Raw genomic sequence first — 13691 nt, 5'->3', positions numbered from 1 at the left:
TGTTGGGGGCGCATTGAGTTAAACTATTCTCCCTTAGGAACATTTGTTGTTCCTTTTTTTTAGACTTAAGGGGGCGCACATTATCTTGGCCCCCGGGTGCAAAATTGCTTAATCCGGCCCTGGTCAAGTTAGAGCCCATCTTGATGCCACGTAACCCGGCCGAGAGGTGGGTAGGTCGAGGTGGACCTGTTGAGTGGCCAGCTAGATCTCCGGATTTAAATCCGTGCGATTTTTTTTCTTTGCGGACATCTCAAAGACTTGATCTACCGCACTGAAGTCCATGATGTCCAAGACCTGAGACAACGCGTAATTGACGGATGTGAGAGTATCTGAAACACGCCTGACATCTTTCACCGTGTTCGAGAATCCTTTACAAGACGTGCCCAAGCTAGCATAAACGTTAATGGTGATTGGTGAACACTTTGAACAATTCTTTTTAAAACTCGCCTGTAACCAGAGAGAATTTATAATAGGGAGTAAACTGAGGAATATTATGTAGCTCAAAAATCACGTGATCAACAAAACTGGCCCGGTCTATTACCGGTACTATTTTTTGTGGCCCCTCCCTCTAGGGTGGGTCTAGAATGCTGCGAGAGGGTCTAGGGATCGAGATGGACACTACCTTTTTTAGGGAAAGGGAAACGTCAGACCAAGGAACATGGAGATAGGGAAGTTTGGTCAGTATAGGAATCTCTCTTCACGAATTGTAGCAGGTCACATGACTTATATTCGGCGTTAGTTTGAACTGCGCAGGAACCCGGTAGTGCCGCCTATCCTCAGCACGATGCGCGAGAAAAGTGCGGCGCATGCGCATCCACGCCGAAAACGGGATTTTTGGGCGACCGGAGTTACGCGAAACTTCCCTATCTCCATCTTCCTTGGTCAGACTTAAAATAACTCCAAATGGTGCCAGTCGCACTCGAAATCGCGAACCCTTATTGGCTGTACAACCAACAGTGCTTGAGGGCAGACTTTAAAATTAAAGGAGAGTCATGTGACCGGAAATTTACCTGGCCAGTTTTAGCGTCGCAGCCTACAAGTTTGAGCTACATTGTATTTAGTACTGTCAAGGGCAAGAGCTTCTACTCCCTATTATAAATTCTCTCTGATTTCAAGCCCTCTGTACAACCTGTGTTAATAAGAATTAAATGTACCCGTGTTAATGACCATTAAAACAACCTGTGTTAATGAAATGTAAACATGTTTCTTAGCGAAAGCACACTTCTACACACAATCGCCCCCTTCTGCTTCCAATCTTTTAGTCTCTCATTTCTTTTGGTTGGCAATTGCGCGTTTTATCGAAAACAAGATGAGCAAGCCATAATACAAGTTTCGCAATTTTGTTGATTTTGGGGCTACTTTTGAAAGCTCATAACTCTGAAATGGCGTAGTTTAGGTACGTGGTTCTTTGGAATTTTTCACTCGGAGTGACTCCAAGAACACGCTACCTAAATTTGGCCACACTTTTCAAAAACACCCTGTATACTCGTAGCTTCATTGACAACTGGTATGCAGTGTAAACACTATCGTCTCGTCTCACCTCAACAATATTCTTAGTCTGCCAACATGAGTGTTAACCTTAAATAACACCAAATCTGATTTGTGGCTTGACGCACTGAAAGTCTTGCGCACCATAAAAAGAACCAAAACTCTGTAGCTATACAACCCGTTTAACATTAGGCCTTTCACAGATCTAATTGCCACCATGATCTTTTCTTCTGTTATACCTGATAATTTAAACGTGTATTTAACTTTCGGCTCGGAATATGCGTATAGAAGAAAAGGATATATAAGTGATATGTTCCATAAGTATAACACTGCCTATACTTCGTAATGCTATAGTTCCCCATGTTCATACGGTCTCCCTTCTTATGTATCGGCGTTACTTGGGCCCTTTTCCAGATGGTTGGGAACTTTCCAGTCTCAAACGATAGATTAATGATTTTTGTTAGAAATGGCGTTATAATTCCCGCTAGGGATTTTATTATTCTTGGGGGCAGATTATCGAGACCAGTGGCCTTGTTTGGTGAGATACTTTTTACATGTCGGAAAACGGCCTCCTCGCTCATGGGCTGGAATCTCATTGTTTCTCTGGCCCCGTCTTGTCTGACCTGTGGCATATAGTCAGGTGTTGTAACGGGAGGATCTTCCATAGCGAAGAAGTTACCAAATTAACGAACACCAATTTGTTTTTGCTCAAAAATTTAATAACTAAATTCGTACAGAAAATACAACAACTTCTGTTTTTTTTTTAAAAAAAAATGCAAGCCAAATGAAACATAATTTCACTCTTTAATTTTACATTGGGCTAGCTTTTCAACACACTCGCGTACAAGGTCATTAATTTCATATAACCTGGCTAATTTAATTACTTGACCAGCGGTTGTGGCCAAATTGGGAGCTTCGTTGGTATAAATATAAAACAAAAAATTATTAATTGCATTTCCATCAAAGTCAAGACTTAAATCAAGAACTTTAGGTTTCTGAAGCCATTCATTATCGAACTGAAGCTTCAGTACTGTTGATATACTTGAGAGTACAGCTTTGAGACAAGGATGAGCACGGTCTTTACTGATAATCATAGCGTCAGTTGGTACATTAGCACACATTTCTTTGTAGACATTACTCGGTGTTTGCTTTGGCGGTGGTTGTCTAGCCATTTCGCAACATATTGGTTGCCTTATTACTTCTGTAGCTTTTATAACTGGTGCATCTTTAAAAATAACAACTGGAGGATCTTTATCACTATCAACTGGCGCATCTTCAACAGTATTAACTGGTGCCGCTATTGGTTTACATTTCTTCACACTCATAACAGGACACACAGCAGCTGCTGTATCCGTGACAATGCATCTTATTGTGATACTTGTCACAAATCTACCAGTGTTTTTTGCCCTTATAGACATTTGGAAGCCGCTTGCGCTGGTGTTTGTAGGTGGTTTGTAAGGTATTGTCATAAAAATATTCATATCGCTATCCAATACTTGGACCCATACTCTGTTTGTACTCGCGACTCTCACTTGACCTTTACCCTGAACGTATTTATAGAGGTAAAGACTTAACAAACAATGGTTCTCAAATTTTTCAACTTTCATTCGTAATCTCCATTGATAATTGAAGCCGGGAATATGGGGAAAACAATCGCTGTAAATAGGGTCTCTATCGATAATGGCCAACGGATAATCTATCTTCCATTCGAACTTAAAGGGATACTTTCTTTTAATTTCATTGCAATAAATCCCTATAAGGTTAATTTATTTCGATAGATAGACAAATAAGGATTCTGAAAATATATATGTTTTTATATTTTAGTTTAATTAATGATTTTTAAATTACGATTAAAAGATCCAAAATGCTCTTGTTTTGCGATCATCAGGGCACCTGGTGACACAGAACCGAACCACCGAAAAACGTTACTAGTTCGTCTCTACCAATTTCTCCGTAGTGTTTTTCCTACTGGTAGGGGGATTCATTCTGTGAGCGCAGTATGATACAGATTGACGGGAATTGGTATGGCTGCACACCAAACTCTTCTACTTCAGAAGAACTACCCTCAGATTCGTTTATTATAAATTGTTCCGAATTTTCTGAATCCAAAGAATCAGAGTTCGAACTTTCATCCTCAGATTCAGGACCGGAATGATCAGAAATACTTTCTCGTCTGACATTCTTAAGCATATAAGCAGACGACGATTCACCAGGCAAGCTGACCTAGATTCTCGTTCCTACTACTTTTTACTCCTTAAACGACAGTTTTCATTCCAACTACTACCAACCAATCAGAGGCCGAACTTTACCTACGTAGGTAATGGGTTGAAAATGGTGGCCGATTTTAAATCTGGCGTTCAAAATTTCAATTTTTATTCACGTTTATTTTAATTAATAAATTTTTCTCGCGATTTCTACTGACCCCCATGTTTTTAGGGGTGGTTAATTTATAGAAAACCAATGTTAGTGTGACCAACTCAGATAAAGCCGATTCTATCCCTTTAAACTTGAACTCTTTCATTTTCGACATTTTATTTGTTTTTTGAATGGCTGCTCGGCTGGTAACTCAACAGCCTATCAGACACTTGACCAGGCTTACTGGGCGAAATATAATAAACATCCGCCAAATTTCTGCCGATGATTTTACGGTCAACAATCTCGCGTTCATAGCCTTTTATTTCTTCGACATTTGGGATTTTTAAATCAGTTATTTGTCGACCTAATATCTCCGGTCGAAAAAGGGAAAGAATTTCTCTGTGAACTTTCCATTCTAGAATAATTTTAATTAAATTAAAAACCTTCTTTAACTAAACGCGTTAATCAATTAAATAATGACTAGGTCCTATAATCCTTGGTAGCGTTTTTTTCATTTTTTTTAGCCACATCGTAGTATACGATGAGGCTCTTAGTTTGACCCGAGCCGTTGTAGTAATAGTATTAGTAGTGGTAGTAGTTTTCGCTTTCGCTTTCGTTATCGTCAGTTTTTAGCTTAAAAGGAACTCTATAGTATATTAACCCACCCATAGGTGGAACTGAGCTCAGTTAGAGATTTTAATTTAATTAAAAAAATTTCACAGCGCACCCGGGAATTAAACCCGGGTCGCTGGCGCAGCAGTAAGACACGCAACCACTGAACCATAGATACTCGATAGAACGTGTGAGTTTTCATCCTTTAGTTTATCTTTAAAGTGTCGGGGATACGGTTAGGGTACCTCTTTATCTGTGGGGACGGATACTTTTTAATTTTTATCTGTGGAGTCGGACACTTCAGATTTTTTTAGGGTCTTTGAATTATTTTCTTTTTATTTGTGTTCTAATTAAATTAGGGATGAACCGGTACCGATACCATATTAGATGGTTTTTTTTTTGATGGGCAAGCGCTGAGCATCATGACGTCAAAACCGGAAACGCGAAAAAGCGTACAGTAGGAAAAATCTCACATCGCTTAGTAAGCGCTGCCATCAAAGAGGGTTACTGAACGTACCCTGAGTAGACGACGTGTTTTGAAGAAATTGAAGTTTCAGTAATTTCATGCTGCAGTCTTGGAAATAAGGATTTTTTTTTAAACTAGTCCTCAGGACCAGTGACCCCCCCCGCGTCTACAATATTGAACTGGTCCTGGGACCAGTGACTCTATCCGTAATGTATTTTTTACTAATCCTGAAAAAAAAAATTAAGGGAGTATTTCGTTGACGCACAGCCCACTCGATCACGCTTTGCCTTCACGGGCTATAGAAGCGAAATACACATTTTGAGTCGAGACAAGAGACAAAGAACTTGAGGATTATTAAAAAAGTGATAATTTCAGAAAAATAGTGGAATAAAATCTTTATTTTTTAAAATTCTAGAATAAATTTCTTTTTAAACAAGTGTTAAAATGTATATTATTGCTAAAAAACTTTAAAAAAGATCTACTTTATTTATTTTTTTCTTCTTCTTTATATTTTAATCATCTCGGGTTTTAAAAGTGATCCTAAAACATATTTAAGTCATTATTAAAGCCTTATTAACTTAATTACCAATTTTTTTCCTGCCTCCTCTTTCTGAATTGTAGACGCTAACGCGCCCTAATTGTCCGCTTTCGCAGCTTCCCATGGAATACACATTTCCATCACTAGTCAAAGCCAAGAAATGGTTTCCACCCGAGCTAATTGCAACGATGGAAAGATCCTTTAAAATCTGCACGGGTAAAGGTTCCCCCTTTTCAGATCCTGCACTTGTCAAACCCATTTGACCTATAGAATCCTAATGAAAATAAAATCAATTAATTTTCCAACTTAACTATAATTAAATTAATACTTACTCGGAAATTTCCCCAGATATAAACCTATCCAGATTCAGTCAGGGCTCCGCAATGAGAATATCCCGCAGATATTTGAACAACTTTTTCATCAATTTCAACCATACCCGGTACAAATTGATCTTCCTCATCCTGAGTTAACCTTCCCAAGGCCCCATCGTCATTACAACCAAATGTGTAGACGGAACTATCCTCTGTTAAACAGACTGAATGCATTCCTCCCGCAATTGCGGAGCAAACGTCTTCGCGTAGAGATACGAGTGGTCCAGGTATTCCTTTCTCCAAAATATCTGCACGTAAGCCTAATTGCCCAATATCACCTGTAACAACAGCTAACACTGAACGAATTGTATCTAGTGTTGTTGGGAAAGGAAGCCGATCTATTCGGTGGTAGAAGGGAATTAATTTATTAAACAGAAAAAAATTATTAATAATCTTACCATCTATGGCCTTCATTACTCCTCTCTTTCCTTCATTTGGCAATGGAGTTAGTATCTTAGCGGTTGAGGCTTTTTGACTAGTAGTGGACGTAGTTGCATTTGAGTTCTGATTGTTTCTAGTAACTCTACTTGATTTCGCAGCTGGTGCACCATCACTTTGCTTAACCGCCGCAGCAGCCGCGGTTCTCTGTGGTTGGATTTAAGTTTTAAACATATTTTACGCAATTAAAATACGAGACACTTACCTCGGATGGTTTCGCCATGAGGAGGTATTTCTAGTTGATTCCACACCAAGGATTACAAATTGAATTCTTTAAATTAAAGACAAACACTTGCACGAATATCCTGGTTTTCAAATAAGTATTAAGAGTATTTAAGCAATTCTATTCTAATATCACCGAAAATAAATGTAAAATTTAAATTACGCTTACCGTTGACCGTTTTAGTTTGAACTTGCGCAAGTTCTCAAGCAATGTGGCGCGAGTACTGAGTAGTTGTAGTGGCGGGAAGTTTCGAACTGGTATTGTTGGTCGGTGATCAGTGTATTATATACACCTTGGACAGAGCGGGGAAATGTAAAGCCCCGCCCATCGACATGCGCGGTAACCACATGCTCTGGGTTAGGAGCGAGAATTTAAATTCTCCCGCAAAAACGCAAAGCGTGATCGAGTGGGCTTGGTAAGAATGAGAACCAGTCAAGGCTAGGAGTCTATATCCGTGGAGTAGAAACTTATAATGACTTGAATTTTTATAAAAGTTCTCAATTAATAAACTGGTCCCTAGGACCAGTAACCCCTAGATTTCGAATAAAAAAAACTGGTCCGAGCAATAAATAAACTGGTTTTGGACCAGTGGACCAGGGCTATTTCCAAGACTGAAGCCACAGAGAGCAGCAGACGACGTGGTTTGAAGAAATTGAAGTTTCAGTAATATCATCATGGAAGTACTCGGACTCGACTCGAAGTCGAGTACCCGTCATTTTCGGGTACCCGCACAGCCCTACTTTAGTGTGACGTCACCCATGCTATTTTCCCATGGAACCAAAGTGGTACCAGACATGGCCACCCACTGTCAAAGGTAAGCCCCTGACATTTTACCTTTGCACTGACGTCATCACTGAGATATCCCTATAGTATATAATCTTAAGTAAATTAACATTGGAAATTAAAACTTTGTCCATAAAAACATTAATATTATAGTAGATATGATTAGAGATGGGCCGATACCGATACCATATCGGTATCGGTACCGATATTTGGCTTTAACCGATATATCGGGATCGGTTAACCGATATTTCTACCCGATATTTTTTGAAGAAAATAAATACTTATGTTGAGAGTAGATGGTGCCATAAGACCTAAACTCTGAGACAGCACAGTTTTTCATCTATTTTTGGATAACGTAACTAGTGTCTAAAATGGGTTTAATAGTTTCAATTACCGAAATTGGATCGAGAATCATCTATAGAGATGGGCCGATACCGATACTATATCGGTATCGGTTTGATATCGGTTTAATTGTTGGATCGGGTAAAATATCGGTATCGGTACGTATCGGTTTCCCAAGTATCGGATCATATTGGTATCGGTTTAAACTGGTATCGGCCCATCTCTAGATATGATCAAATTAAATTAAATTATTCTAGAATACATGAAATTAATTATATAGTTATTTAAAATGAATGCAGTTACTTAATTATAGGCTACAATAAAAATTTATTTAATATCTTCAATAATTTAAACAGATGTGGTTTTAAACTTGCAATTGATAATTTATTCATATTTTGAAATTCAAAGAGCATATAAATATATTTTAACCAACATTCTTTATTGTGGAAAATGCACGAACAGTTTTTAATATCAACTTTAGTCGTTTTAGATATGAACAATTTTTTTTTTCCAAGAATACTACAAAAAATATTTAACATGAAATTAGAAAAACGAATTTATAAAATCCAAAATAATAATATTTAACATGTAAATTAGTTGAAATTAAAAAAACAAATTAATTAAATTATAAAAACAGAAAACTAAAAAAAAAAAACTATTTTTGAAGGGTCTTTCTCAGCCTTTCTCCAGCCTTTTCGAACTCAGCTATTGTAGTGGCGGGCTAGGAAAAGAAGAAGATGATAATGCTTGTAATTATTTTAATGCAATGATTAAAACTTAGATCCTTATCAATTTTCACCTGGCCAAGAGGCGAACTATAGTCCACCGGACTGCCAGACAAGGAAACGAGTAATTCACCCGGGAGTGGTTTCCTCATTGATGAACCTGCGATAGGTTTACTATAAAGAGAAATATTTGCAATTGTTAATAAAATAATGGACATCTACTTAACATAGAACCATTCTCCCCCCATTATTAGTAACTTGGCAGTTAAGCCTAAACTAAAACTTACGCGATGGATATATCACTAGCACTAGCACTAGCACTAGCACTAGCACTAGCAGAGGCTGACTCTTCCTCTAGAAGCTGCTGAGCTATAAGTAATTATATATATATATATATATATATATATATTAGTATATACAGTAACTAGAACATTACAATGCGAGGCAAGTTAATAATCTACTACCAAATTTTAAGTAATCGCCCACTTTCATCTGTTGTACAACTTTCTACAATGACACAATGTAACATGTTACATGTGTTATACAAATTTTTACCGTTTTGAATCGATTAGTTACAATCTTACCCTCGGTATTTGCGATGCAGCCAGTTTAAAGTCTGCAGTGAGGTTTTTAATTTTGGCGTCGAATTCTCTTTTCAATTTGGTAATTTGGTTATTGCATAGCGCCTCAAGCAATGTTTTGCCTTCATCTTGTTTGTTGACTTTCTTGGATTTTTTACTCTTGAGTGGCATTGAGCGACGTGAAACGAAAATTAACGATTAAAAGATTTCAACAAAATATAATGACTGTCACGCTGCAATCACCAAAAACGTGTCCCAAACAACAACGATTTTTCGCGCTTTAAATACAACTCAGTAATCAAGCCAATCACCGTCATATAGTTGGCCATCCAATCGGTGCTGGCCCTTAATAGGCTTACATTTTTGCCTCTTTTCCGTTGGCGTTTTCCACGGAGTAGTTTTAATGGAGTGACAATGATATTTCTATTAAAATTGCCTTAAATATACTTACGTCTATACTAATAATGCTCCATGGTGGCTCATGTAGTTGTCCATCCAATCAGCGCTGGCCCTTAATAGGCTTACACATTTTTTGCCTCTTTTCCGTTGGCGTTTTCCACGGAGTAGGAGTGATAATGGTATTTCTATTAAAATTGCCTTAAATGTACTTACGTCTATACTAATACTGCTCCATGGTGGCAGATTGCTAACAGCATCACATTCCTCGTGACCTTTCGTCTGCATACGATTTAGGTCTATTGAACTTTCAAGACGAGTGGCTAAAAGTGGGGCTCCTTTTTTTAGGGTAGAAATGAAGTAAAAAAATAATATTGTGGAAAAAGGTGACAATAAACAAACTAATAAGCAATATTTTGGGGTTAAAACATACCGAATTAAGTAGAATTTTGGAAAAGGGGGAAATTTATTCAGTTGATAAACCTTGATAATGATAAAAACAGGGGCACATTTAGCCGCTCATGTTTCAACTCAAGTTGCTACTGTAGTTGTACATCCTCCATGGCGTTCACAGGCTCACAGAGAGCAGACGACGTGTCGTGTTTTGAAGAAATTGAAGTTTCAGTAATGTCATATGTTGGCATGTTGCAAGGTCTGTATACCGCTTCGCATTATTATATAGATCTTTACAGAAGAAAGAAATTAAAACTGTTACGGAGTAATAAACGTAATTTCGCTAAGCCTTGGTTTCTTTTAGCCTTGCCCTAATGCGCTTAGGCTGTAAAATCGAATTTAGCGCCTTTTTCTTATTAATTTTTCCCTTTTTATTTTCTCTTTTACAGATATTCAATTCCAAATAGACCCTTCCATAAGTTTATAAGATATGTTCCCTTGACACCACAAGTGGAGCAGTTTGGGCTTGCGAGTTTGCCCATTTTATGAAGGGAGTCTCCCGTCATCCACCGTCTGCAATGTAGCCTGGATATGCAGGTTTCTTGTGTTCGCGTTAGTTTGAGTTTTGAAATTTTGTCTTTGTAGGGATCGGTGCGCCATTCCTTCTGTATTGCACCTTCTCGGGTTCCCCTCCATTCTGTTATAAGATTGGAGTGCCTGTGTTGGCGAAAAAGTCGTTCGAGCGTTGGGGTGGAGTAGGGGAGCCAGTAGTCCGGGTTGTCGTTTTCCTTTTCTAGCGCTAACTTCGCCGCCCGATCCGCTCTTTCATTGCCGGCTATACCTATGTGCCCAGGGCTCCATATAAACGATATCTCTTGAGAGTTCGCTTCAATTTGGTGCTGTATCGTGCGTACCAATTGGTTGTCCGGGAGTAATTGTTGCAGGAGTTTGAGGGCTGCTTGTGAGTCCGTGGCTATGAGGACGTGCGTATGTGGAAAATCCCTTGCCTCTGAGATAGCTAGGTGTAAGGCCATTAATTCGCCCTGAGTAATGTCATGATGTCCGTTGACTGTCTTCTTTATCGTTAGGTTAAAAGATTCTAGTATTATCCCTAGGCCGCATTTTTTCGCCCCGGGCCGGTATGATGCGTCCGTGTAGATCTGTAAGGTGGCGTCGTTCGTAGATGCGGTGGAAAGTGCCTGTCGGTAGTGTTGTAAGAGTTGGGCCGATGTAAGTTCCTTCTTTTGAGCTTGGTTGAGAAAGGTTGTAGATTTTTGGAGTGAAGGTTCTCCACGGCGCAGGGGGTCTGGCGTTGAGAGGTATCGGCTGAGATAGCGGGTTTGGTGTTATAAGGTCCTTGGGAAGACTGTGGCAAAGGTATTGTAGGCGCTCCTTCAAGGTTCTTCTTTCTGGCGGTGGGAGAAACTTCTGTGTCCTGGTAGTGTTGAGCCAATCCCGGCTCTTCTCTGTCCCCAATTCCCGAGCTAAGAGGTTTAAGTCTAGTCTTCGTCTTCTTTCCGATAGGGGAAGAATACCCAGCTCGGTTTCCATTGACGACATGCTTGTAGATTTGGGTGTACCTAGTATGGTCCGTAAGGCATGATTCTGTATCTTATCCAGCTGCTGGAGTTGGGTATGACTTGCTGCTCCGTATACCGAGGCTCCGTAGTCCATCGTGGATCTGATCATTTGGGTGTAGACCATTTTACCTGTGGTCCGCGTCGCTCCCCAACGTAAGCCCGTCACTGCTTTGAGGACATTCATTCTTTTCTGGCACTTCAGTATTACATTCTGGATGTGATTTTTCCAATTGAGCCGCCTGTCTATCCATATGCCGAGATATTTGTATGCGTCTGTACCACTGATGGGGTTACCGTCTATGTGTATGGGGAGCTTCTTATTCTTGTGCAGAGTAAAGCTTTGCATTTTTCGTACTGTATCGGTAAGGTCCATGTTTCTAGGTTTGCGGCGACGAGATTGAGATTGTCTTGTAATACCCTGGTGGTCGTGGTCAGTGTGGGGGAAGAGGTCCATACCGCAATATCATCCGCATGTAGGCCGTATTCGCAATTTGGGGAGAAGTCCCGTCCAATATCGTTCATCGCAATCAGGAAGATTGTGGGCCTTAGGGTCCTCCCCTGGGGAACTCCATAATTCAGCCGTCTAGTTGAGGAAACTGTCCCATTTAGGCGAACCTGTACTTCTCTTTCGAGGAGGAAGTTGTAAATCCATGTCCACAAGTTTCCGTGGCAGTGTAATTCCGTTAATCGTTGTAGTAAACGTCCTGGTGGTATGTTCCCGAAAGCATCCTTTATATCGAGAAAGACTATGCCCATGTATTGTCCCTGTTCCAAAGCTTCCCTGGTCGCTTCCGTCAGGCGTAGTATGTTGTCGGTAGTAGTTCTCCCCTTCCTGAAACCCGTCTGAAAAGGGTTGAGGGCTTGGGTGTCTTCCAGGAAGTGTTGTAAGCGTCTGTTTACAATTTTATCCATCAATTTTTTCAGGGTTGAAATGAGCGCTATAGGTCGATAGTGGGACGGGTCCTCCTTCGTTTTATTCGGTTTCAGGAAGGGGACGATGACCGCGTCATTCCAGTGGGGCGGATATTGTTGTGTGGTCCAATGGTGGTTAAACATGTTTAGGACTTTCTGATGAAATTCCCAGGGTAGGGTCGCCAGCATTTTGTTCGACACCCCGTCCCCACCTGCGGCTGTGTTCTTTAGGCATTGTATTCCGAGTCGGTACTCCTGTGGGGTTATCGGTGCATTATAACTTTCGTTCTCTCCCCCTGTGCTCGGTTGACGAAAGGGAGTGTCTTTATAATATACTGTGTGATAGTAATCTGCAAGTTTTTCTGCCATCTGTGCGTCGTCGGTGTGAGGGGTAGTCTGATGGCGTGTAGCCGCATTCGTCATCGCCCATTTCAACCCTTTCCAGACTTGTGCTACTGGGCTTTGGGCATTTAGGTGGGTGCAGAACTTCTGCCAGCCCGACCGTCGTTGCTTCTTTAGTTGTTTTCGGAAAAGGGCACGGAATTTCTTATAGGCAATGAGATCGTTTTTATTGTGTTGCTTGCTGTATCGGTTCCTGTGCCAATTCATTTTCGTGTGTAGTTGGGATAGCTTGATGGACCACCATGGTGGGAGCTTGGGGGTATTGCATCCTCTGGTGTTGGGTCGGTGCAGAGTGCTGTCACCGGCGCAAGTTCGAAGGGCTTCGATGACCTCTGTGTAGCTCCAGTGTTCCTGAGCTGTGTTCTTGGCTTGTTCTAAGGCCCTTGCTTCGAATTTTCCCCAGTTGAGTGGCGTGAAAGTGGGTGGGGGAGGTCGATGTAGGGGAGGTGACCTTCCCCGACAATCGTAGTTTGGAATTGTAATTAGGAGGGGGAGGTGATCACTGCCCCCCTTATGTAGTGGCGTTCAATTCACTCCCGGAGCGAGCGTGGCGTCGGTAAAGGTGAGATCTAGCACCGAAGGAGAAGCCGAAGACGAGATGCGAGTGTAATGGCCCGTGTTTTGAAGTACCAGATTCGGCGTTGTGTCTAGCCATGCCGCTATAGTGCGACCTTGGGTATTCGTGTTGGAGTCTCCCCAGCTTGGGTGGTGTCCATTAAAGTCCCCACATAGAATGAAAGGCGGTTGTATCTGGCCAATGTAATGAATGGAAATCTTGTAGGCTCGTTCGTCCTTTTGGTTCGTAAGCCGGGATTATCTCAACTTGTCGGTTGTCCCAAGTGATTGTTATGGTGATGCCCTCCATTAGAGTCGGGAACGTCATGTTCTTTCGCTTGGGTGTGATATCTTTCGCTTGGGTGTGATATCTTTCCTGGCGAGGATTGCTACCCCCCCCTTCCCCCGAGGTGGAGGGGAGTACCTGGTGTGGGAGGTCTATCCTGTCGAAAGACTCGGTACAGTCCAAAATCGGGTGCTTTTTTTTCTGATGTTAACCAGGTTTCTTGTAAGGCTATTATGTCTGGTGTT

At 40.8% G+C, this 13691-nt stretch overlaps 2 protein-coding genes and 1 long non-coding RNA gene across 3 annotated transcripts; 1 reads left to right on the top strand and 2 right to left on the bottom strand.

Moving 5' to 3' along the window:
- The first annotated feature begins 7138 nt into the window (after positions 1-7138).
- Positions 7139-8015, top strand: LOC149597305 (uncharacterized). Its single transcript, XR_016379230.1, has 2 exons — positions 7139-7305; positions 7973-8015. It is a non-coding gene; the product is annotated as an uncharacterized LOC149597305 (long non-coding RNA).
- On the bottom strand, positions 7976-9890 carry LOC149597304 (uncharacterized). The gene is made up of 7 exons (XM_089860987.1): positions 9752-9890; positions 9535-9656; positions 8926-9081; positions 8806-8848; positions 8629-8710; positions 8416-8515; positions 7976-8337 (listed from the first exon to the last, which is right to left on the bottom strand). Exons 2-7 carry the CDS (start codon positions 9604-9606, stop codon positions 8272-8274), a joined length of 519 nt encoding a protein of 172 aa, XP_089717113.1. The 5' UTR covers positions 9607-9656; positions 9752-9890; the 3' UTR covers positions 7976-8271.
- Positions 9891-10118: 228 nt separating this feature from the next.
- Positions 10119-11054, bottom strand: LOC149597303 (uncharacterized). Its single transcript, XM_089860989.1, has one exon. It carries the CDS (start codon positions 10743-10745, stop codon positions 10155-10157), a length of 591 nt encoding a protein of 196 aa, XP_089717115.1. The 5' UTR covers positions 10746-11054; the 3' UTR covers positions 10119-10154.
- Positions 11055-13691: the final 2637 nt, after the last annotated feature.

Source organism: Phalangium opilio, unplaced genomic scaffold (genome assembly GCF_054372755.1).
Source record: "Phalangium opilio isolate 3A_F unplaced genomic scaffold, DU_Popi_V2 ptg000362l_1, whole genome shotgun sequence".
In the NCBI taxonomy this organism is placed as follows: Eukaryota; Metazoa; Arthropoda; class Arachnida; order Opiliones; family Phalangiidae; genus Phalangium; species Phalangium opilio.
The sequence above is the reverse complement of the archived record's forward strand: the minus strand, read 5'-3'. Positions and strand labels throughout refer to the sequence as shown.

What these genes read in the sequence shown, in the direction of transcription:
- LOC149597304 (XM_089860987.1), bottom strand. Translation starts at nt 9,606, where the DNA reads ATGCAGACGAAAGGTCACGAGGAATGTGATGCTGTTAGCAATCTGCCA. An exon ending in GCTAGTGATATATCCATCGC is followed by an intron (nt 8,516 to 8,628) that starts GTAAGTTTTAGT and finishes TTCTCTTTATAG; the next exon opens with TAAACCTATCGCAGGTTCAT. An exon ending in ATAGTTCGCCTCTTGGCCAG is followed by an intron (nt 8,338 to 8,415) that starts GTGAAAATTGAT and finishes TTCTTTTCCTAG; the next exon opens with CCCGCCACTACAATAGCTGA.
- LOC149597303 (XM_089860989.1), bottom strand. Translation starts at nt 10,745, where the DNA reads ATGGCCTTACACCTAGCTATCTCAGAGGCAAGGGATTTTCCACATACG.